The sequence below is a fragment of the Cricetulus griseus genome, chromosome 3 (genome assembly GCF_003668045.3).
Source record: "Cricetulus griseus strain 17A/GY chromosome 3, alternate assembly CriGri-PICRH-1.0, whole genome shotgun sequence".
Taxonomy (NCBI): domain Eukaryota; kingdom Metazoa; phylum Chordata; class Mammalia; order Rodentia; family Cricetidae; genus Cricetulus; species Cricetulus griseus.
Genome location: NC_048596.1, coordinates 171659917 through 171685773, shown reverse-complemented (window position 1 = coordinate 171685773; position 25857 = coordinate 171659917). Strand labels below are relative to the sequence as shown.

The following is a 25857-nucleotide window of genomic DNA, read 5'->3' as shown; positions in this document are numbered from 1 at the left end:
GTCTCATTGTAACTCATTGAATAGAACCGGAAACCATAAGTACAGTGTTTGATGAGGGCCAGAGGGAGTTACATAGTTTTCAAAACACAAAACAAAACAACTCCCTCCAAAGGTGTATTCATTTAAAAGGTAAAAAGGTAACATTCCAGTGGAGAAATCTAATTGGTACTACCTTGATAATCAACTGACAGAAGTCACTGTCTCTGGCAGTGGGGCAATGGACATTGAATGACCGTGGTAGGATGGAAAGAGGCGAGCCTGACTTTTATTTCTGTGTTGTTTGTGCCCAGGATACATGACCAAGTCATGGAGAGATGCCAGATACCTCACATTGAATACTCTGCAGTTGGGCTTCAGCCTTCAAACAAATGTGGAGAAACTGTTGTCAACTGAAAAGGCTGAAAGAAACTTAACAGCTAAAGCTATAGCTGAGCCTGAAGGGTGTCCCTGTATTCCAGGGGACCCGACTGGAGCAGATGACATTAGAATTAGGGTTAGACAGCCATGAGGTAGAGGAGGTTGCAGAACACAGTGCTTCCACTTGCTGGTGAATTAAGCTGGGCCCCTGCTTGACTCAGTGTTAGTTCCAGGGATGACACCGGTGTTGACTGTGGTTTCAACAGTGTCATCTTCTACCTACTACCCTTCTCCACTGCCATCCATGTGTCCTCCATTTGCTCAATGAAGAGATAGGTCACCTCAGGTGTGTGTCATTTGGAGTTTCTTCAGGGGTTTAGATTGTGTTTTCTGGAGTTGTGGCACTTCGTATTATACTGCTCTGGCAGGCAGCAGGCCCATCCCTGCTATCTGGGCTTTCATGGGATGATGCTCCATTCAGCTGTGAAGACCCCAAAGCATGCACATAGTGCACTTCTCAAAGCAAAGCAGCAGAGTGTCATCTGATTCGTGCTTTAGTTTACTCTTCTGAGGGGCGCAGTGGCTAGTGTCTATCAGGAGAAATAAAAAAGCAGTCTGATCACAGGCTGAAGGATGTCCTACACTGAAAGAGTGAGGGTTGGAATGCAGGAGACACCTGGCTGTAGGAGGATCCTTCCACATTCTTTCATATACCAACCAGAGCAGCTGGCCGTTCTGGGGAGCAACCTTACTCCCCACTTACACCAACTGCAATGTGACAAGCAAGTATGGTGTCAAGGTCATGGGTATTGCTAATATTACTGTGACCTTTTCATTTCTTCATTCATTCATTCACTCATCCCTTTCCTCCTTCCTATTTTTTTTTCTTGCCCTATATCCAGAATGAAAGGAAATACTAAATTTTACGTAGAGGTTAGTGAATGATGTTGTAAATTTTTGGCCCAAGTTTCCAAACCTGCTGAGTTCTAGCCGCCAACTTTGCCTTGGCACAGGATGGATCTGAAAGCCCAGAGGTTGCTGCTGAGAAGACCCTGCATTGAGCCTGTGGAGCAGGGGCAACATGGGCTTAAATTGGGGCAAAAGCTATGGGTAGTCCCAATGTAAAGGGACAGGCAACTTTAGCAAGAGGGTGGAAGTGGGCGTGCCTCTGCCGGGAAAAGCAGCTAGTTGCCACAGTGGATGTGACGAGGAAAAGCTGGTGATGATCCTGAGCAATTTGCTGGGATGCAGACAGGCTGGGGAAGCGCAAAACTGGCAGGGAAAGGTTGTTGGCTTTCTAAGGCACTGTGGGCATTGTTCCTGGAGAGTTCAGCCCTTTTCGCTCTAAGTGCCCACCCCAGCCAAGCACACTGGGAGCAGCCCTCAGAAAGACTGTGATTTTCAACTCACCTTTCATCACTAAAATCCCGGGACTGCGATGCATCTGCTAGCTGTCTTCATCCTGACCCTGTTAAAATGCAAGCCCCTTTGAGACAACATTGACAAGTTGAGAATCCTGCATCTACCATGTTTAAGGATGGAAATACTGAGGATTTTGTCAGAATATCTATGTATAATGAGGTTTCTTTGGAGATGGGACCAAATATAAACACAAAATTCACATGTACCTTCAGAACAGAGCCTAGGGGTAATTCTGTAGAATGTTTTTGGTGAGCTTGCTCACCCACAATATATGGAATTTTTCACTAGTAGCAACATTTTGATACTCAAAAGGCTTTGGATTTTAGATTAGTGGATGTTCAACATCCATTCTATTTACATCTTGGTCTGAATGCTTTTATCCATGTTTCCTTGAAAGTATTAGGAGAGTTCAATTAACCTGGAGAGCTCCTATCACCACCCAGCCAGATGGGCAGAATGAAAGGGCCCTTATTGAATAACGGGAAATCTCTGTTTCTGGTTTTTTTTTGTTGTTGTTTTTTGTTTTTTCTTTTTTGACTGTGCTGTGTTGTTCCATATTCTGTCCCTCCCTCGGGCACTCTCTGGATGGAGGACACCAAGTCACTCTCTAAGGGTGATTAGGGCAAAAAGAATCACAAATGGATGTCTCTAAGGGATATATATGCAAAGGATCCAGGGCAGCAATTGGATTTTATTTCACATGCTTATCCACCTGTGCAGAGCCCCAGAGGCACCGTTAGGTAAAAGCCCAATCTTACTAGTGGTTACCTCATATCAAATCGAGAACTCAAACCCCCATTTTCTTACCTTGTTCTTCCTCTCAACTGTTAATGTTCCCACAACTTGTCAAGTTTTCTGAATGAGGGTGAGGCCAAGTTCATATACCTTGAGGACTATAAAATTTCTGATTGTAAACATGAACATTAATCTAAGACCAAAAGGCGTTGGCCAGATTTCCTTCTAGTTCATTCCTATGCATGTGTTACCTACCTGAAACCTCACCTACTAAACATAGGCATGTATTTGGGCGTCTTGCTTTGAAGCAAAGCCAAGCAAAATAAAAGAGTATAGGTTGTAGCATTTATTTTTACTGTGGGAGAAAGTCCTAGAAGGATATACACCAAACTGTGAGATTATAGAAGGCAACAAAGAACAGCTTTTGATTTTTTACCTTACTGCCTCCTGAATTTTTTGGAAAATGTCTGTCACTATTAAAGGAAACATTGTTTTTGCATCATCATGCAAAGCAATGGGTTCCATTTTAAAGAAGAACTTATTTGTGTCACTTGTTGAGGATGGAGAAGCAGACTTTACTTAGTGGAACCTTATTCAATGACAGGTATAGGGACATCTATCAGAGTGTGTCAGTGAATGAGGGCTCCAGCTCAACTCAAGCAAGGACAGTAGAGATTTGTAACCAATGTGTAGGGGGCAGGTGGGTATGGAAGGAAGTTTCAAGAATAAGGAGTTTCTAGCCAAATAGGCTCTTTGGCATTATAGCTGAAGACAGAAGAAGACGGTAAGATGTCATGATCAGAAAAAATGATACTTTTTGAGAAGCTATGCCAGCCTGACTTAGCAGGAATTTTCTTCTTCAACAATTTCTGACACAAATAAGAGGTGTTTTCCTCATTTTGACCCTCCACCCTCTTACCTGCTTTCATCCCCCCCCCCATTTTTTTCTTTCCAACAGTTGCTCTTCTTTTTTATTTTTTTTATTATTTAATTTTTTTGGTTTGTTTTTTGAGACAGGATTTCTCTGTGAAACACTTCTGGCTGTCCTGGAACTTACTCTGTAAACCAGGCTGGCCTGCCTCTGCCTCCCGAGTGCAGGAATTAAAGGCATGGGCCACGACTGCCTGACTCCTCTACTTATTTTCATGTCTTTGTTTGTTTTGATTTTTGTGACCTACTGAATTTAGCTACAGTTGTTTGTATGAGCATGGGTGTGAGTCTATTTACTGGGCACAGACAGCTCCCCGGAGTTACAACACTGGAGAAAATGACTCCTCCTGCCCAAGCCACCATCAACGGGGCAGGATTTTTTTGCTCAACATGAATTCAACAAGGGCAGAGAGGGGAGCCCCTGACCCAGTCTACTCAGGAGGAAACCAGAAATGGATTCAAGCCTTGGTCAGAGAGTTTCCTTCTACTGCTTTGACAAATGACCACAAACGTCGTAACACAGATTGATTTGAAATGGTCTCCTTGGTAACCAAGGTATTCACAGGGCTGCATTTTTGCTTTGGAGGCTTTAGGGGAGAATTTGTTTCCTTGGCTTTTCCAGCTTCAGGAGGCAGTATACCAGCTAGGTACATTGCCCTCTCTTCTAAGCCAGAATCCATCATCCTGAACACTTCTTTTTCCATCAACACATCTGCTCAGACGGTCCCCCTCCCTCCTTCACTTGTAAGGAACCTTGTAGTGACACTGAGCCCACCTGGATGGTCCAGGACAATCTCTCAGTCACAAAGAGTCCCAAAGTCTTTTTTAATCCAGCCACTTGCAGTATCCCCTTCCCATGTAAGGTGACATATTTACAGACACTGGAAAGCAGGAAGTGGGTGCCATCATTTTTGTTTTCTTTTTTTGGTTTTTTCGAGACAGGGTTTCTCTGTGGCTTTGGAGCCTGTCCTGGAACTAGGTCTTGTAGACCAGGCTGGTCTCAAACTCACAGAGATCCGCCTGTCTCTGCCTCCCGAGTGCTAGGATCAAAGGCGTGCGCCACCAATGCCCAACTGTAATTGTTCTTTCATTTCAATTTTATTTTAACATTATTAGGCCCATGCCACCACAGTTGGCTTATTTTATTATTAAATTTTATTATTTGATTATTATGTGTATGTGATTTGTGTATATGTGGGTACGTACATGCCACCACATGAGTGTGGAGTTCAGAGTACAACTTTGTGAAGCTGGTTCTCTCCTTCCACCTTTACAAGATTCTGAGGGTTGAACTCAGGTCATCCTAAGGCTTGTATGTATGGCAATCACTTTACCAAGTCACCTCACTGTCCCTTGTCATTCTTTTTACTGTGATTAATGGTGCAATTTTCTTTTTTTTTTTTTTTTTTTTTTTTTTTTTTTTTTTTTGGTTTTTCAAAACAGGGTTTCTCTGTGTAGCTTTGGAGCCTGTCCTGGCACTAGCTTTGGAGACCAGGCTGGCTCACAGAGATCCGCCTGCCTCTGCCTCCCCAATGCTGGGATTAAAGGCATGCGCACCAATGTCCCAATAAAAATGCAACTTTTGTAACAATAAAAACAAACAAACCTTTTTATTGGGGGCTGGAGAAATGGCTTAGCGGTTGAGAGCACTGGCTACTATTCCAGAGGACCTGGGTTCAATTCCCAGCACCCACATGGCAGCTCCCAACTGTCTGTAACTAGAAATACATGCAAGCAAAACAGCAATATATATAAAATAAAAGTAAAGAATTATTTTTAAAAAAGTCTTTTTATCATAAAGCTCTTCTTATCACAGAAAATTCCTTGCAAGCATCATTTTTAACACTAATATTTCAGTATAGGAAGGTGCCATAATTCTTTTAACTGATCCCTTAGTTTGGTGTATATGAGTTGTTTTATACTCCCAGGATTAAAAGCAATGATTTTCATGAAGAATTTCTTTGGGGGAGGGATGACTGAATCTGGAAGTGGTTAGGAAAATAACTTTGTGAGTTCAAATACTGACTGCCTCAAACTATCCTCTGACACCAGGGTCTTGGTTTTCTTGCCTGCAGAAAAGGAAGTCCTCATAGCAAAACTCCAACCTGTGGGTTTTATTTTTTACTAATTTTTTTGTGTGTAATATGTATGTGGTGCACATGTATGTACTGTGAGTGTCCTGCTCTATCACTCTTTACTTATTATCTCTCACTAAACCTGGAGCTAAGCTGGCAGCCAGAAAGCCCCAGTAATCCCCCCATACATACTCCTACAGCACTGGAGCTACAGGTGCCCACAGGTATGTAGGTATGGGGATTTGAACTCAGGTCTTCAAGCTTACACAGTAGGCGTTTTTTACTCTTTACTCACTGGGCTATCTCCTAGCCCTTGACTTTTATTTTTTATTTCTTTAGGTTAGAATATAAAGTATTGGGTTTCATCATGGCATCTCCACACACAGTGTCACTCTGTTTGGCTCTCATTTTGTTCCCCTCCCCCACTGCCTTCCCATGTGCTCCCTCCAGCTGATCCTCTTTCTTTCTTCAGTCGTCTTTTGTGCTTTCCCAGTACACATATTCCATTACTCTACTGCCCACTGCCCCTAAGTTCCTCTCTCAGGCTGTGCAAGTCAGTGGGGAAGAGCACGTACCAAGCCTGGTGACCCGGAGTCTCCTGAAAAGTTGTCTTCTGGCCTCCAACACAAATACTGTGGGGCATGTCCCACCCACCCCGATACACAAAAATGAAAAAGAAAAATCTCTTCTTCCCCTCTCACTGTCCCCTTTCGGGTTCTGTGATCTACAAACACACATACTTAAACACATAAGCATATTTTAGTTCCTGCACATGAAAGAAAAGGTATGGTATTCTCTGCATCTCTAAACCATAATTTTTTCCCTTTGTTTTGTTTGTTTGTTTGTTTGTTTGTTTGTTTTGTTTTGAGACAGGTTTCTCTGTGTAACAGTATGAGCTGTCTTGGAACTTGCTTTGTAAACCAGGCTGGCCTTGAATCTAGAGATCTGCCGGGCCTTCCAAACACTGGGATTAAAGGCATGCGCCACCACCATCCAGCTTTTGTTTTGTTTTTAATATAGGGTCTTACTACTTAAGTAGCCTTGGGTAGCCTGGAATTTATAAAGATCCACCTGCCTCTGATTCCTGAGTGTAGGGATTAAAGGCATGTGCCACCACCACACCTGGCTGCTCCAGGGGAACAGCAGGAAAGAGAACAGGGTCTGTCTTTTAAAGGGGTCCTTTGCACCTTCATGCAGACTAGTACTCATGGAACCCTGGGCTGACCAGGGTACTGCCTGAATGCATTCTGCCAGGTCACAGGGACAGAACATAATGCCTGAATCCTTACAGGAGTATTTTAGTGTTTGGATCTAAACACTAAAATTGGGGTCTAAAGGAGAAGTTGGTGAGAACACACTGGATGATTTGATTCAAGTTATCTTCTTGTAGTGGCTTTTATGTGACTCTGATCACACTCGTAAAATGGCACACAGTAAACAAGTCAATACTGGGCTCTCCCTGCCCTTCCACCTACTTGTGCAGAAGTACCTGCTTGGTTCTTCACAAACCCAAGCCTGATTCCTTCAGCTTAGGCTGCCAGGGTACCACCTCATGTCAACTCTTGCCAAACTAGCCTTATAAAGGGAAAAAAAAAAAAACAGTGGGTCTTTGCCAATTCTGTGGGGCACCCATCCCTACCTTGCAACAAGCCATAAAAACACCTTCCATTTGGCTGTGGGAGGACTGACTGCAGGCTTCAGGGCTGAGCCAATGAATATCAGCCAAATCTAGAGTGTGTTTCACCAGAGCTATGTGTGGGAGAATCCTCCGGCAGCCACAGGTGTGGGATCAGGTTCTGAGACATGGGTGTGGCCTAGGTGGTGAAGGATGAGAGGCAGGAACAGGGAGTGTGGGTGGGGCCAGAGGTGGGCAAGGGTGGAGGAGGCAAAGAATGGGGCCCTGGCTGGGTTTGGACACAGTCCTCAGATCAATGGTTTAGAATCCTCTGCAGGCCATAGCCTCCTTTGAGACTCTGATGCAAGCTGAGGAAAGAAAAGCACACACGCTTGAAGCAGCTACAATTTCTGCACAGTACTGAGGGCATTTTAGAACTAACAAAGGACCATCTAGGGGTTAGGATTATTACTCATTAGTCTAAACAAGTTCTTAGGGAATTCTGCGAAAAAAATGAACAAAGAAATCTTAGAGCAGCTTTAAGAGACTGAGCATGTGCTAAATCAGAGACTAGGTGGGCCAACAAGTCTGAAATCGACAGTCAAAGACCATGGATTCTCTAAATATTTTATTTTCTTTCTGGTTTTGTTCCTGAAAGTGCTTGAATTTGTGCAAAGTTCCAAATTTGTGGGCTTTTTGAGAGTTTTTTTGTTTTGGGCCAAGGTCTTGCTATGAAACTGAGGTGGGCCTCAGACTCTTGGTTCTCCTGCTTCCCACCTCCAGAGTGCTAGAATTACAAGGTTGGAATCATCACCCATGCTTTCAGGTATTTTGCTTATTTCATTCATTGTCAACCAGTGATTCCTTCTTTCCATGGATGATCATGTTCTTGGGAGCCCATGGGTTTTGTTGTTTGGTTTTCTACAGAACCATTTGAGAATACATTGTAGAATTGAAATGGTTAATCCCTCAAACTTGAAATTCTTAAAAAACTCAAAGGCCTTTTCTTATTTAACTCCAATATAAAGCTCATACTCCCCAATTTAACATCGAGTTTAGTATTATGCAATATACACCCCATATTAAAATTATCCCAGTGAGAGGCCTTCTATTAGCTAGCTGTATTCTTAGCCCCTTGTCCATCACACATGCACACATGTTCCTGCGTTTTTGTTGTTTCTTGTTTTTGAAATAGGGTCTAGGTAACCCGCACTGGCCTGGAACACAGGTAGCTAAGGCTACCCTCCTGCCTTAGCCTCCCAAGTGCTAGGATAACAGGCATACACTCCGGAACCTGGTTCAATCCATCTATTTATTGTAGATACTCTTTCTCTGCTGATTCTGAGTGATAAGGACTGTGAAAATGCTGTGTCTATCTTCCCAGACTTCTGAGCAATAAAATGTGTAGTTTATTTTTGTTTTTGAACAGGTTTCAGAGGTAGACTGCCTCAAAGCATCCTGATATTCCTTCCTTAATCTCCCAAGTACTGGGTTTACAAATATGAACTACCATACCTGGCTGTATCCCCTGCAAAAAAAAAAAAAACAAAAAACAACAACAACAAAAAAAAAAAAAACAGGATCTTACTATGTAGTTCAGGCTAGCTTTGAACACATAGTCTACCCCTCAAGTAGGATTCCAGTACCTCATGGATGGCCCTCAGTCTCCTTTAATTTAGAGTAGCATCCCATGATTTTCTTTTTGCTGTGACATTTTAGGCAGTTCATACTAGATGCTTTGCCAAATACCCCTTCGGTTTGGCTGTGTCTAGTTGGACACAGGTTGAACCTTTTTGACAGGAATACTGTTATGAGTGACGTGTCCTTTCTCAGTGTACACAGAGGGTCAGTTGGTCCATGGGTAATGTTGTGGCCTTCAGGGTACCCCTTGTAACCAGCGGGCCTCCAGATATGGCAGACACTAAGTGACCAGGTGGTAAGCACCCAACCTTAGTCATGTTTTTGCGTTGTTTTCACAGGAAGGGGACAGATGGTGAAGCAGGAGAGAACTCATGTCAAGCTGAAGTTTTATGAAGGACACGGAGAGAAGTATCAACTTCAGAGAAAGTAATCTTTTAGGTAAGACTTAAAAAGAAAAACCAAGTCAGTTGTGAGAAGGTGAGGTTCTCCCCCCCCCCATACCCTCCAGCGCCCTAGGCCAGGCTTGAAGGGAAGAAAGAACTGAAAGATGGACATGTGCTGGTCGCAGGGAAGGAAAGGTGATAGAGTCTAGTAACAGCATGAGGCCGGACGGTGGTGGCACACACCTTTAATCCCAGCACTCAGGAGACAGAGGCAGGCAGAGATCTTCTGAGTTCTACAGAGTGAGTTCCAAGACAACCAGGGCTACACAGAGAAACCCTGTCCCTAAAAACAACCAACCAAAAACCCAAATAAACAGTGTGGCATGTAGTGCCTTATTATTGAACGGTCCCGATTGTTTTACATAGTTTAATGATCTACAAAACTCTGTGAAGTAAGTGTTGGGTGTATGCTACAAAATCTGAAGCTCAGAGATGTTGGGTCATTGCCTTAAATCCACATCAGTTGGGAGCTACAGAACTGGGACTTGAACTTGGGTAGTTAGCTATATGAAGAGGAAACAGTCTCATCTAGACAATGGTGAAAAAAGTTTAGACTCACCTGAACTGGGTGAGGATATTCTTGTTGATAAAGAATATGGACAGGAAAGCAAGACAGCCAGGGACCCGAGAAGATCAAAGAGCAGAGTATTCGAGGCTTGTATGCCTACCTAGTCCTTAGCCATGCCCAAGCATTAGCCTCTCCTTCCAGGCTAGTTCTCCCTTCCCCCTCCCCAACAAAAAATGGATATTTACCATCTCAAAGTATTTCCCACAAATTACAAGTTCAATGAAAGGGAGAAAACAGTAACTTTACAGGGAAACCACCTGGCTGACTCTAGTTTAACCAAGTGACCCAAGAGATGACTCAGTGGGCTCTCGGGGGGAATCTGGAGGGGAATTAGGAGGAAACGGTAGGTCGAGGACCAGGCAGATTCTGCATAGAGGGAATAGTAAGTATTGGGACTGAGGGGGTCTGTGAATGGTAGGTGGGGTCCAAAGGGCGAAGTGGAGTGAGGAAGGGAAACAATTTGAGGTGAGGGTTCTTGGGTTTATAGGCAAGTCACTGAGAGTGGCAGCAGTTAGGTGACAGGAAGGTCAGATCAGGGACAGTATGGGAGGTCGTGGTGGGTGGACATGAGGTGGCTGGACTATTCAACTGTGCTGAAAAGGGCGCCAGTCGGGGACGAAGGCTCCTGGGCGGTGACCTACAGGTGGACCTGCAGATGACCAAACTGCTTGGCGGGTGGCGCGGTCGCTGCGGGGGCGGGAGACGGCCACGGTCCCCCAGCGCTGCAGGGGGCGCTGTGGGCCGGGGCGGGCCGGGGCTGGGCGCGGCCGCTCCTGGCGAGCGCGGCCCTTTTCCGGGTTTCCTCCGCCTCCTCCTCCTCCCTCTTCGGCGCCGTCGCCGCCGCTGCCCCTCTCCCGGCCGGTGGCTGCCGCTGCCGCTGCCACCGCCGCCGCCTCTAGGGGCCGCGAGCCGAGCGGAGGCGCCGCGGAGCACGAGCCCCGTCGTCCGGCCGGCCGCCGCAGGCCCGGGCCGGCTCGGCCGCGCCCCCAAGCCGAGCGTCCGTCCGCCGCCCCCGCGGGCCCGGCCTGGCGCGGACACCCGCCGCCGCCGCCGCCGCGCTCCTCCTCCTGTTCGGGGCGGCCCGCGGCCCGCCACCTACTGCGCCTGCCACCCGGCGCCCCGTGCCGCGCCGCCGCCCTCGGCGCCCCGCGGCGCCCCCCGGTCCCGCCCGCCATGCCCGGCCCGGCCGCGGGCAGTCGGGCCCGGGTCTACGCCGAGGTGAACAGCCTGAGGAGCCGCGAGTACTGGGACTACGAAGCCCACGTCCCGAGCTGGGGGTAAAGCCGCCGCCAGCCGCCCCCTCGCGCGAACCGCACCCGGCCGGCCGCTCGGCCTCGGGGCTGGCAGGGAGGCCCGGCCCCGACCGCACGTGTCCCCGGCCTCCCCTGTCCGCCCGGCTCCGGCCCCGGCCCCTGGCTCAGCAGCCGGTGGGGAGAAACGTGGGGTCGGGGTGGGGGCAGCCCTTCCTCCTCTGGCCTTAGGGTTCCTATGGGATGGGAAGTCCATGGCTGTCCTCTTGAGCTGTTAAAATCTCTACCTTTTTACTTTTCTGAAATGAGGCTGGGTGGGAGGAACATTTTTGAAGATGTGCAGATTCAGTGGCTCCCCGGCGGGTGTGAAATGGGAGGCGAGTGCTGTGGAGCCGCAGGCAGGGGGCCACACCAGTACCACCAAGGTGGATGCTTTGCTCGGTGCCTTTAACGTAGGCCACAAGGCCCGGTGGCTGCCCTTTCTCCACAGGTTAGGAGGAGTCAATTAGGTTAGGAGCTCTGCAGAGTGAAGGGAGCCAAGCTTCTGTATGGCTTTCCTTTAGGGAACGAGTTGATGTGTAAGTTTCGGCACCTCCAAATGCTTGATTAATGGAAGTGGCTGGACATAGGCTTGCTTAATCTCAAATCCTGGCATTTATGTGTGTCTCTTGCCTTTCACAGTAATCAAGATGATTACCAACTGGTTCGAAAACTTGGTCGGGGCAAGTATAGTGAAGTATTTGAGGCCATTAACATCACCAACAATGAGAGGGTGGTTGTAAAAATTCTGAAGGTGAGTGTCCTATGAGTGGTATGTAACATTTTCTCCCACAGGGCAAAAGGAACAGCTATTCTAGGATGAGCAATTGAAGCTCTTGTATATCTCCTGGAGGGTGGCTGGCCCTGCAGCACTCCTACCATTTTCCTCTAAACTTTTGAGGAAATGTGCAGACTAGTCTGAACTCTTGAGTTTGATAGGTCAGGAACATTTAAAGTGTAAAATGTGGACTTCTCAGACAACTTGTGAGAGGGGATGTATATGATACAGAATAAATAGGTATTCACAAGAAAAGATTTTGTGTAGGCGAATCTGGTAGTGTAGGGTACCTTCATCATTGAACTTGTTTTGTTTGTTTGGGTTGGGTTTTTTGTTTGTTTGTTTTTTGAGACAGGGTTTCTTTGTGTAACAGCCCTGGCTGTCCTGGAACTCCATCTGTAGACCAGGCTGGCCTTGAACTCAAAGATCCATCTGCCTCTGCCTCCTGAGTGCTGGGATTAAAGGCTTGCGCCACCGCCACCCAGCATCGTTGAACTTGTTATTCTGTGCTCTGAATTACTCCAGAAAGTAAGTTGTCAAAAAATGAGTCTTTTCAGAGATCAGTTTAAAGCCTAGAATGCCAAGCAACTCCCCCAATGGATACTCAGGAAGGTGGTCCATAGGACCTAAGCCGTTCTTTGTGTTGTCAGATCATTTAATGTACATGAATGCCACCTGGGGATCTGGACGGTTCTTCATCTTAGATCACCTATGTGTGTTCCTAGTGAAAAACTGAGAACACTGGAGAGCAGTAGTACTTCACATGAACCCGATTTTCACAGTGGCCCAGTGGAGGTTCTGTACAACAAAAAATGTGGGACAGAAATGAAAAGCTTGTGCTCCCATTTAGTTGTTGTGTCGATTTTAGCATTCTCTAAATCATCTTTCAGGAAAGCGACTGCTGCTTTTGCTCTTTATCATCCTAGCCTAATGATAAAAGAGCAGAATTGCTGCAGAAACAGGTGGTTTTGTCTCTGCTGTTAAGACCCTGGGTAAGAAATAAGAGGTGCTGTTAAGATCAGCAGCTTGGCCCCACTAAATGAGTTGTACATGGAAGGTCTGTAGTTTATTGGTGATGGGGGGGGGGAGGTTAAGCAGAGAAATGTTTCCTTCAAGAAACTTGCTGGAAACCATATAATTTCATTATGTACATAAACATAAGTGGGGTTTTGTTTGTTTGTTTGCTTGTTATTTTGTTTTTTTGTTTTTCGAAACAGGGTTTCTCTGGCTTTGGAGGCTGTCCTGGAACTAGTTCTTGTAGACCAGGCTGGTCTCGAACTCAGAGATCCACCTGCCTCTGCCTCTGCCTCTGCCTCTGCCTCTGCCTCCCGAGTGCTAGGATCAAAGCCGTGTGCCACCATTGCCCGGCAAACATAAGTGTTTTAAATTTACTTCAGACATTTTAATTTTAAGGACTAAACAAAACAAATTGTGGTTAGGAATATCTGAATTCCTTGGTGCACATTTGGAGGATTGAGTTGCCAAATCTAAGACAATTCCAGAGAAATGTCTAAATGCCTGTGTTTTTAGAAGAAGTGCAGTTTTCTGTGGTGTGCTTTAAAGGAAACAGCATTGGGGAATGTGTATGAATCCCAGTATATTTGTTTGGGGAAGCATAGTACTATTTGCTCTTCAGTTGTTCTTGTGAAGAATTTCAGAGGTTAGTTGCTTGATAGTTTTTGCTCTAAAGAGGCTTCACATATATTTACTGAGTCCAGTATGGAAGCTGTGTCAGATTATTTTTATAAATTGTAGACCTAGACACAAAGAAATGTATCTGATATCACAAGGCTCTTCACCAGAATTCTTTCCTATTTCTTCATGCCTCTGGCTCTTCCTTTCAGCATTGGATTATGGGATCTTAGCATTGAACAGAGTATGTTCCAGGGTTTGAGCATGAGATTTTAATGCCCTAGTTCATGAGGTGTTTGTTTTTTCTCAGAGGGCAGCCTGAACCACCTTACACTCCTTTGTCAAAACCCTATGGCATTTCTCTGTGGGTTTTATTCCTATTTGAAGGTTAGAGTAAGAAACCACTAATATTGTAGTTTTGTTGTTATAATGGATTCAGAGTATAATTTTTCAAAAAGAGTAGGGACTTTATTCCAAAGTTATGCTTATTTACTCAAATAAGTTGAAGTTATGACTAATACCTACTATTGTGATATTTGGTCATAGTGCCAGCTGCTCAGTTTGGGGCAGTCTAGGAAAGGCTTCCTTTTCACATAAGCTTGTTGTATTTTATCTGCAGGAAGGAACTTAATGTTATACATGGCGACTGAGACACAAGGTGCATGCACTCAGTGACATTTCATACCACTCTGTTATTTAGTCACAATAGTTGGATGCAGAGTGATCATGGGGGGGGCCTTTATTTAATTGTATGTAAGAGCTCTAAATATTTTATTGATCAAGGTATATTGAGGCTATTCAGGAGCTTTACAAATTTAAAAAGCTGCTAGTAAAGTTTTGTGATTTTTGTAAGGTAATACTCTTATTGGAGAGTTTTTAAATAATGTGTCTGTGGGGAAAGTGAACATGTATGCAAGTCGGAGGTTGCCGGGAGGTGGTGGCACATGCCTTTAATCCCAGCATTCTGGAGACAGGCAGGCGGATCTCTTGTGAGTTGAAGGCTAGCCTAGTCTATAGAGGTGTGCCAGGACAGACTCCAAAGCTACAGAGGAGGAAATCATGTGTCCCGTGTCATCCCCCCCTCCCCCGCCTGAAACTAGCTAGCTCTGTAGACCAGGCTGAACCTCAAACTCCCTGAGATCCATCTGCCTCTGCATCCCAAGTGCTAGAATTAAAGGATTGCACCACCACCACCCCTCGAAGTCATATTTTTATACTTTTTTTTTGTGGGGGGGGGTGAGGGGGAGTGGTGTCAGAAATTGTACCAAGGAGAAAGGGGGAAATGGTTTTATAAAAAGGTTTATGCAGCAAGGCAGAAAGCTACTTCAGTGTTTCATCTTGATCATAAGCAGTGAATTCTTCAGCTCTTTCATAGCACTTAGAAAGGTGTACATAGAAATGAAATAAAAGCATTAGTGAGCACTGCGTGTGCGTATAGATCCCAGCACTTTCTGGGGTCCTTGAGAGCTTGCAATTAAACTACTGTTTCCTGAGTAGATGTCAAGAGCAATACTGTTTTGTTTTGTTTTCAAAGATCCAAAGCATTTTGAACTAGTGTTGTAGTGGCTTAGAAATCCTCATAAGATTTCCTGATAACAGCATTATTTTGTATTATAAATAGCTACCCATTGCATTATAAATTGGTTACCCATTGCCCTCCCTCAAAATTAATTTTGACTAAGGCAATAATGATATTAAAGTTTGTCTTAAATGTGTTTAACATATTTGTAGGATTGTTTTGAAAATGTATTTTTGGGACCAGGGTGTAAAGCACTAGCCTAGCATGCTAGAGGTTATGGATCCAGTCTTCAACACCCCTCCCCCACATCAGAACAAAACAAAATAAAATACTAAAAATATGAGGTTCTCTCTCCTGGAACTCGATCTGTAGACCAGGCTGGCCTTGAACTTCAGTCCACCTGGCTTTGCCTCCTGAGAGCTGGGATCATAGGCATGTGCCTTCACTGCCTGGCAATATTTTGGGTTCTTTTAATATTTTTTATTTTTGGTTTTTCGAGACAGGGTTTCTCTGTGTAGCTTTGGAGCCTATCCTGGCACTCACTCTGTAGACCAGGCTGGCCTCAAACTCACGGAGATCCGCCTGCCTCTGCCTCCGGAGTGCTGGGATTAAAGGCATGAGCCACCAACGCCTGGCTATTTTGGGTTCTTAAAAGGTAGCTTTAAAGGGGCTGGAGAGATGCTCAGCAGTTAAAAGCACTGGCTGCTCTTCCAGAGGACCCAGGTTCAATTCCCAGCATCCACACATGGCAGTTCACAGCTGTCTTTAACTCCCGTTCCAAGGGATCTGATACAGTATGCTCTTATACAGACATACCTGCAGGCAAAATACCAATGTACATAAAATAAAAATGAATTTTTAAAAAGGTAGCTTTAAAAGGAAGTTTGGCATTGGTTAGAGCTCTTTATTAGTGATTTAGTGGTCAGCTGATGATCTTTGTTATATCTAAATAGTGTTGTCTTCATGTGATGAAATACTTCCCTTTTTTGTCTGAGGTAGGTCTCACTTTAGTTAGCCTTTATACAAATCTTCCTAAAGCAGCATGTTAGTGGTGCGCTCTTGCTCTTTCTCTCTCTCCCCCTTCCTCCCTCCCTCCCTCCCTTGTAAATGCTAGTTTTATCAAATGTCTCCTGGTCTAAAGAGTAGTTATTAAAATAGTTTTTGGAGTATATGTAACATTAAAAATTGCTAAATCACAGAATGTACTAGAATCTATTAGAAGGAGCACCCAGAGAAAGAATGTGGTTTTCTTTGGGTTAGAGATAGTGCTGACACTCTAAATAGGAATCTGTGTGTCACAGGAAATTGAGACGTGTTGGATAGTTGACTTCTCGGTAATAGTGAAGTGTCGTGGAAGAGAGGAAGGGCAGGCACTCACTGGAAGTAAAAGGGAATTTTTTTTCCCTGTATCCTTGACTGTCCGGGAACTCAGAGATTTGTCTGCCTCTGCCTCAAGAGTGCTAGGTTTAATTGTGCTCCAACACCTGACCAGCAGGGAATTACTTCTGATTCTGACAGTTTGGAGTTCCTCTCCTGAAGGGAGTGGCTCAGAAGTTGGACTAGATTCAGACCCCGAGTTTGAGTAGGTTCTGAGTTAGTGCCCACAGAGCATGTTCACACATACAGCCTTGCTGCTTGCTTTGCTTTCTTGCTTTGAAGCTTTGGCATTATTTTTGTTGTGTTTTTTAAACCACATTTATGTGTGGGGAGGCACACATGGATCGTGTGTGGAGGCAGAGGATGACTTGCAGGTGTTGTTTCTATCCTTCCATAGTGTGGTCCCCAGGATTGAACAGCAAGTGCTTTTACCTCCTGTGACATCTCGCTGCCCCCTTACCAAGTGGTTCTCAACCTTCCTAATACTGTGACTGTTTAAAATAGTTCCCCACATTTTAGTGGCCCCAAACCATAAAGTTATTTTGTTGCTACTTCATAACTAATTTTGCTGCTGTTATGAATCGTAATATAAATATGCAACCCCAAAAGGGTCACAACCTACAGATTGAGAACCACTGCTTTAGACCTTTTTCACCTGTACAGTTCCTTTAAATCTTATAACAGTTACTTCCCAGGTTTGACCTTTGATGTAGCGGAGATCATCTAGGAGTGAAGTATATGTGAAAAATATACAGTGATAGAAAGTGCCTATCCTAGCTCAAGGCTCCAGAAGACTTGAGTTTTCTGGATTGCTCATTTACAACCTCTGGTTTTTTTTTTTCTTCTTCTTATCTTTTAAAGTAGAATTACATGAAATAAAGATAGAAGCATATGTAGGTGATAGTATTGCCATAATCCATAGTGTTTTTTTGTTCCATAGTGTGCCCAGGAAGTAGACTGCCTGAATATAAACGTCAGGTCCAGTATTTAGCTCTATGACATTGGATGGTTTGGGTAAACTGCAGGAAGCGATTGATCTCAGGAGATTAGATGTACTTAATAAGTTTGGTTCGAGAGAGCAATATGAAACAATAATAACAGTGTTACAGTTGGACTAATTGAACAATTTTAGAAGCAGTCAACAGAGTCAATAATCAAATGGTTGTAATATTAACTTGGTGAGATTAAAAGGTTTTGCTCTATGCTTTGCCCCCTCCCTTTTATTCTGTATAATGCATATAGCATAGAACTTACCATCATAACTGTTTTTTAAGCATGTACTTCATGGCATTAAATGCATTCATAATGCTGTTAGGGCCATTACAGGCATCCATCTGTGTAGCTCTTTTCATCTTGTAAAACTAAAACTACCCATTAAGTGATGGCTCCCCAATTCTCTGTCTTCCCAGCTCCTAGCAACCACTATTCATTGTTTGGACTTCTCGGGTATCTCATAAGTGAAATCATAAAGCTCTGTCTTATGACTGACTTATTTGACTTAACATGCTGCCTCCAAATGTATTTATACATATAATACAGTTTCCTTTTTGCTAGGCATGATGGTTCATGCCTGTAATCCCAGCACTTGGGAAAGCTGAGTTAGGGGGATTACCTTAAATTCAAGGCAAACCTAGGCTTCAGTGTAAGAGCCTGTTTCAAAGAAAACTAAAAGTAGGAAAAAAAAATTTCCTTTTTAGAGGATAGTAGACTTTATCCTTTCCTCCATGGCCGACACTAAACTGCTTCCTTCCTTGTGTTCACTGTTGTGACCAGAGCTGCTTTGAACACGGGTGTGCAAATGCCTCTTTGAGCCTATGCCTTGCTGCTTTTTTGGTGAATATTCAGAAGCTCAGTTGGTGGTTTGTATGGTAGTTTATCTCCCTGTTTATATATAGATTGCATCTCTATAAGTTGCCCAGGCTGGCCTCGAACTGATTCTTCTGCCTCAGCCTCCTGAGTGCTAGAATTATGTGCTCGTTACCACCATGCCTGACTGGTGTTTTTCTTTTGAGGAACTTTGCACGGTAGCTGATCCATTCTGTAATGCCAACAGCAGTATGTGACTGTTCCTTGTCTATGTCTCCATCAGCATGTTGTTTTCTGTTTTGTTGCTTTCTTTTTTTGAGACAAGGTCTCACCAGCTAGCCCAGGCTGGCCTTGAACTTGTAATTTCCCATGTGTCAGGATTACAGGTGTATACCATCATACTAGCTTCCTTCCTTCCTTCCTTCCTTCCTTCCTTCCTTCCTTCCTACCTTCCTTTCTTCCTTCCTTCTTTCCTTCTCTTTCTTTTTTATTTCTTTTCTTAATGATATCTTTTATCTTGCCATTTGGATTTTATACTTTGCCTTTTTATCTTTTTCTTTTTTCTTTTTTTGGTTTTTCAAGACAGTGTTTCTCTGTGGCTTTGGAGGCTGTCCTGGAACTTGCTCTTGTAGACCAGGCTGGTCTCCAACTCAACTGTCTGCTGAGTGCTGGGATCAAAGGTGTGCGCCACCACTGCCCGGCTTATCTTATTTTTTTCTTCTTTAGTTCTGAGAATAATTCCCTTTGAGGAATTGGTAGTGTAATTAGAATGATGAGACTTGAAAGATTAGAGGAAAAGTTGTTGTGAATAACATTGTTCAGCTAATATTTTTATTTAGGTCAGGTGCGGTAGTTTTCAAAGATGTCTGAAAATAAATGTCAGCCTACCTAAATTTTTTCCCCTCCTCCATCATTCTTCATTCCTGGCACCCATTGTTGATTATAATTCTCCATTGCAAGTGATGGATTAATAACCTTATTTATTGGCCATTGGTTTGATAATGGGATAAAAGTTGTGGCTGTATTGTCTGTCTTGAATTTATCAATCTCATTGAACTTGGAAAGAAATTTAAAAGGGTCTTTGTCTTTAATACTTGCTAGAATGGATTGAGGTCCTGATTCCCACATCTTTGGTAAGCAAAAGTTAACAAGCTGAATTGCAATTAATAAATGCTATATTACAATTAATACTGTTCTTTAGCACTGGTTCTAAAGGAGTGAAGCTCTGGATAAGTAGGAAGGTGATGGGTTTTTGTCAACTACTCCTTTCTGCATTGTGTCACAAACTTGTATTTTGTTACAAATTTTTTAGATCTGGGTAAGTAGACAAGACATTCTTTACCCTAGGGCCACTTTGAACAAGGGTCTTCCAGATCGCCAGCACTGCCCTTCACGTGTGGGAAGCTTTCAGACACTTTGTCCTCTCTGCGTCTTCTTCAGACATTTTGTCCTCTCTGCGTCTTCTGAGTGTACTTCTAAAACATTTTAAGGGGACTGGAGAGATGGCTCAGAGGTTAAGAGCACCAACTGCTCTTCCAGGGGTCCTGAGTTCAATTCCCAGCAACCACATGGTGGCTCACACCCATCCATTATGAGATCTGGTGCCCTCTTCTGGTGTGCAGATATACACGGAAGCAGAATGTTGTATACATAATAAATAAATAAATAAATAAATAAATAAAATCTTTAAAAAAAAACATTTTAAATGTTAAACAAGCTTTTGTAGTTAACACTTTTTGGGTTTTCGAAAAAGGGTTTCTCTGTGTAGCTTTGGAGCCTATCCTGGCACTCGCTTTGGAGACCAGGCTGGCCTCGAACTCACAGAGATCCATCCGCCTGCCTCTGCCTCCTGAGTGCTGGGATTAAAGGCGTACGCCACCAATGCCTGGCTGTAGTTAACACTTTTTAATGTTTTTTTTTTCCTTTAAATATTTTTTCAATATATGTATGTGTTAGTATGTATATATTTATGATCCCAGTGCTCTAGAGGCTACAACAGAATGGCAAGTTAACTTTTTTGCTGCTTTATCTACTTTGAGTAAAAAAAATTCAATTTGGAAAACAGCTAAACCAGTACCATTTGAATCTTTGAAACAGATACTATCTGAATTAGATAAGTGAGCTTGAGCTTTGGTAGCATGCTCAAGATGATTTCTGCCGTGTAACTAACTGGTGGCCAGAGTTAAAGCATCTATTCCTATAAAACCTGTAAAGCTCTTAAAGATGTCATTGATCCTCCCTGAAAAAAAAATGTTCTTTTCTTCACTGGTTCCATTTGTATAATTAAAAAGATCTCCTTTACTCTCCAAGTTTTTTAATAGTCTTCTGGAGTCTTCCTCAGGTTCAGAGCAGTACAAGGAGGCTGATGGAGTTGCTTGCTGCCTGGTGCTTAGTACTTTGGAGGGTGTATCCCAGGTTGATGGGTCACTTTCTTTTTTGAGTCTTCTTGGTATCTGGCAGCATCTGAGGACTCCAGCTGCTGTGGGCTCCCTCCACTGGACCATTTCAGAGTTGCTCAGCTATTCCCAGTCTCTGCTCTAGGGAGTTTGGGGGCATCAGAACATGCTTCAGCTGCACTGTAAGTTCCCGTTAGATAAGATGAAAAACAGCTCAGTCTTTCTGGGTTCTAGGAGCTGTATTCCTGTGGGGATCTGAGGAGCAACAAGGCTGGAGAAAATGGCATAAAAGCAGCTTGTGTATTGGCTGTCCCTCTGAGAGTGGGTGCTGTCAGAAGCAGAAGAGCTGTCTTGATTGTGCAAGGCTCTGGCTGCAGGCTTTTTTTTTTTTTTTTTTTTTTTAACAGAAGTGGTGTTACCTGAGTTTAAATGTATAGAAGATAGCCAGTTTTAATTTGAGAATTACAAGAGAGCTGTAAGAGTCAACCGTATAGCCTTAATTCTAACATTGAGGAGCAGAGTCAGGCCGGGCTCTGTTGTTTGGAAGCCAGCTTGGTGTACATAGTGAGTTTCAGGACTACATAGAGACCCTGTCTCAAAATATATGTGTTAAAACAACAAAAAACTCCCAAACATCTTTCTTTCACCAGATTCCTCAAATGCTGACATTGGCTTTATCTTTCTCTTTGTTTTCCTCCCATAAATATGCAACATATCTACACATATAAACCACATGTATGTAGATAAACATGTTTTGGGATGTGTGTACATAAATATAGTATACTTAACATTTTTTTTCTGATGTGTTTGAGAGTAAATCACAGTCATCCCTAAGTACTTCAGTATTTTCTTTAGAACTGGTTTCTCACACAGTTCTGTAGTATCATGTTCAAAAATGAGAATCAGCATTAATCCAATGCTGTTACCTAGTCTATGGTTTTTAGTTCATGTTTGCTAGTTTCCTTTATAGCACTCTTCACTGTAAGGAAAATCTCAAGTTGTGTGTTAACATCCAGTTGTCTTCTGTTTTAAATCTGAAGTGGTTGTTCCATACCTTTCATGACATTGGTATTTTTTTAGACCTGGGACTACTTGCCAAGTATGTTTCCTTCCCTGACTGTTTTTAATTGGGTGGTGTGATACTTGATTTCCCCCAAACACTGAAGACCAAGGAAGTAAGGTTTCTAGGAGAGATGGGGAAGAGGCATGCTAAACATCTCTGTACTGGGAACCCTGGCAGGGTGGAGAAGTGTGGTGCTGGCTTGTAAACACACAGTTACACATGTTCCTCAGGTAGGCACTGTTGCAGGTGGTGCTGTGCTCTCCTTCCAGTCTGTCTTCTGCTGTGGATGTGGGTTGTGTATCCCAGTGGAGGCGAAAGGGCAACAGTAGTGTGTGGCCTATCGCTTTCCACCTTACTTCCCCAAGACAGACTCTTGTTAAACGTGGAGCTCAGTGTTTATTCTTCAAGGCTGGTCACCCAACAAGCTGCAGTCACACCTGGCTTTTACATAGGCACTGGGGGTCTGAACCTGGGTCCTCCTGCTTGCATAGCTCTTGTCCTCTGAGCCATTTCTCTAGCCTGCCCACCTTCCCTGCTCTTGTTCTGGGGTATGTTTCAGTAACCAAGAGATTATTTATTATCTCTGAGCTTTAAAAAATTACATTTATATGGGTGCACCCCTTTAATCTCAGCGCTTGGGAGGCAGAGGCAGGCAGGTCTCTGAATTCAAGTCCACCCTGGTCTACAGAGCCAGTTCCAGGATAGCCAGAGCTGTTACACAGAGAAACCTTGTTTCAAAAAACAAACAAACAAAAATGACATATACTGTGTGTTGAATTGAGGAAGAGCATGTGATGGTCAGAGAACAAATTGTGAGAGTGGGTTCCAGGGATTGAATTCAGGTCCTCAGGCTTGACAGCAATCACTCTTATTCACTGAACCATCTCCCAGCCCTTCCAGCCCAAAGCTTCTTAGATGTTGTTTTATTATTTCATGAAGTCCATTCTCTCTTTACCTGTGCTGTTTTAATAGCAGTGTTTTAACAATAAAGTAGTCCTTTTCCTTAGTACAGTCTCTCTTGTACAACACAGAGGTGAAGAGGGTGCTGCTGGGGCAGTCAGATTGCTAGGCTTCTTCACCTGTTAGCTGTGACTGACCTTCCTGCTTAGAGGCCTCGTGAGGGTGAATGGACTTAGGCCAGAGAGTTAATGTGTCTGTCGTTGTCCTGAGTGGCTTGCAAGTCATTGATTATGGCTCACTTACCTTTTCAAAACTGCTTTTATTTGTTGACTTTAGATCCTGTTTCAGACAGGAAATGATACACATAATGGGAGTATTTCTAAGAAGGCCTATAATTTCCCATCTTGTAGGTTGGTGGCTTAGCAGTTAGTAGTCACTGCTGGATGAGATCAGCTTTCTCCTTTGCTGATCCAACAGCTTTCTCTCTCTAGGAATGAGATCTGTTGGAAGAGTTACTGGCTCTGAGCTGATTTGATTCTAAATATTAAGGAAGTGGGGGTGGCAACAGGAAATGGGAGCCAACAGTTTGGAAACAAGTTTGTAACTTGATGTCAGTGAACTGGCTCTTGCCCCAAGACACAATTATATGTAACTTATTGGAAGAGCAAGTGTCCATTTTGTTTCAGTTTTTCCATTTGTCCATGATCTACAGCTTTTCAAAGCTACAACACATTTGGCTGTCCTCCAGTAAGCATACATTTATTTTTAAAATACTACGTGGATATTTAAGTTTGCTAAATGCCCTAGATGTTACTACTTAAAGATCTTGCCACATAAGCTATAAACTATAAATTGTTTAATCTAAAGGATTACAATGGTAAGCTCACTTTTTCTCCTCTAAGCATATTCTTTAACACAACATAGTGCACAGCAAATGATCTATGCTGTTGCCTTAACATTGTTTAAAGCTGTATTTATTATGTTAACTTCAAAAGAAGTCTCACTTCTGATTACTCTTGTGTATTTAAGCCAGTGAAGAAAAAGAAGATAAAACGAGAGGTTAAGATTCTGGAGAACCTTCGAGGTGGAACAAATATCATTAAGCTGATTGACACTGTAAAGGACCCTGTGGTAGGTGCCTGGTGGCTGGGGAGGGTGCTAGTGGATTGGGGTGGGGTGTTGTTTAACACCCAGAGCCTTGTTTGGTGCTGCATAATGGACTAAGGGCACTGATATTTACTGCTAAGTGGGTTTAAAAACCATACAACTGTCATAGCCCAGTGATGAGGTAGCTACCACCACTAAATGCTGTCTATGTACAAAGAAAAAACCTACCCCAATTTGTCACCTGTTATTGACTGTTTTTGTTTGTTTGTTTTTTGTTTGCATTATCTTACCTCACTCTAGTAAGCCTGATAATTGGAAATCCCTGTGATTCTAGTATAGAGAACTAAGCAGGACCTGGACCACAGTCCTTTAAAAAAGAAGCCTTGGTGTTCCATATGCTAGTCTTTAGTTCTGCATCCACTACAAAGAGCCTCATGCTGTATATGTACAACTAAAATATATGCATATTTTTACAACTAAAATGCTTTTGTTAAAATGCTTGATTTGGAGCAGAATGTCTCGGTAGGTACAAGTGCTTGCCTCACAGGCCTGGTGACTAGAGTTTGATCCCTAGAAACTATGTTAGGTTAGATAACCTACTCCATAAAGTTGGCCCCTGACTTCCATGTGTGTGCCATGGCACATGTGCTAGCATACATACATGTACAAACATATATACAACAATCATTTTTTATTAAAAAAAAATAACATGCTTACTTTTGACCCATTCTAGGGGTGCTGTTTATTTTTGTTTCCTTTCCCTAGGGAAAAATGACAGAGTATTTCTGGTTTGCTAAGCCATCCTTGCAAAACCCATTTGGTGCCATTTCTATCCTGTTTCTATTGTTCACCTGCTTTATCTGAGATTATTTCTTTGTTCTCTATGACAGTTTTATTTAAGTTTATTTAAGAAGCAGATCTTGCTTCTATATGCTGAGGACATCCTCATACTATAACAGCTAGCCTGAGTGTCTGCTGTATGCCAGGCACTGCTGAGTATTTAGCTGTATCACCCCATTTAGTCCCCACAATGATACAGGGGATCAGTACTGCAATTGTGGACATTGTACTGTAAGGAAACAAAAGATATGAGAGGGCTGCACGCCTTTAATCCTAGCATTCGGGAGGCAGAGGCAGGCGGATCTCTTGAGTTCGATGGCAGCCTGTTCTACTGAGTGAGTGCCAGGGCTGTTACCTAGAGAAACCCTGTCTTGAAAAACAAAACAAAAACCTAAAAATTTACAAAGGCTAAGTAATTTGCCCAGCTGCACAGTGATGTAGGATGAGAAAAGATTTTTCTTTGGACCCTAATCAAGACTGATAAGGGGTGATTATATGCCAGTTTATAACTGATTTCATTAAATAATATATCCCATCCTACTTCAGATTGGTGACTAACCCTGAGCTACTTACTTAATATTTGAAGCCAGTGAGAGCTATAGACCCCTGGAGGGATGATAAGACTTCAGAAGAAGATGGTATTAGGGACTAAACCTAAGGGCCTTGCACGTGGAAGACAAATGGTGTATGTGTCCCACCTTCCTTTACCTCCCTTTCTTCCTTCCCCCTACTTCTTCCCTCCTTCCCTTCCCTCCCTCTCTGTTAGCTGAACTTACTGATACCTGACTTAATATTTGTACACACTTGAGAAAAAATTAAAGTAGGGCATGAGACATGTCTCAGTGGTTAAAAGCTCATGTTATTTTCCAGAGAACCTGAGTTATATTCCCAGCACCCTTGTCAAGTACCAACAGCCACGTGTAACGCCAGTTCCAGAGGGATCAGACACTTGGCCTCTGAATAACTGTACTCATGCACATAGCAGATACATACGTGTTTGCCTAATAAGCCTATTTTAGTGTAATAATGTAGGCAGAAATAGAAAGGGACCTTTAGCCCTTGAATTTGAGATGATTAGGTTCACACAAGTCTGTAAAAAGGTCAGGTTCTTGATGACAGTGTTAGACTGTTAGACCCATTTTTCTTGGTGCTCCCAGGACTCTATTGCTTGCACGCACGCATGCACGTTGTGGCCCACTCCTAAGAACCTGTGCTTTGTCCTTGAGCTAAAGTTCTCCATAGTTGAGTTTGTATTTCTATAACCCTTAAAACCTATGCTTTTCTCCCAGTTTTGAAATATTATTTCTTCCAATTAGCATGATTTTATTTCCCTAAATATACCTGATGTTTGAAGGTCTAGATTT

At 43.4% G+C, this 25857-nt stretch overlaps 1 protein-coding gene across 3 annotated transcripts in view; it reads left to right on the top strand.

The window, feature by feature from the left end:
• Positions 1 to 10906: 10906 nt before the first annotated feature.
• Csnk2a2 (casein kinase 2 alpha 2) overlaps positions 10907 to 25857 on the top strand; it is a 40907-nt gene continuing 25956 nt past the window's right edge. For 2 of the 3 annotated variants that reach the window (XM_027405707.2, XM_035442602.1), the window contains exons 1-3: positions 10907 to 11063; positions 11718 to 11829; positions 23576 to 23677. In XM_027405707.2, coding sequence (XP_027261508.1) covers positions 10960 to 11063; positions 11718 to 11829; positions 23576 to 23677 — 318 coding nt within the window. In that variant the 5' untranslated portion in view covers positions 10907 to 10959. The remainder of the gene's footprint in view (positions 11064 to 11717; positions 11830 to 23575; positions 23678 to 25857) is intronic. The other variant, XM_027405706.1, reaches the window with a different exon arrangement.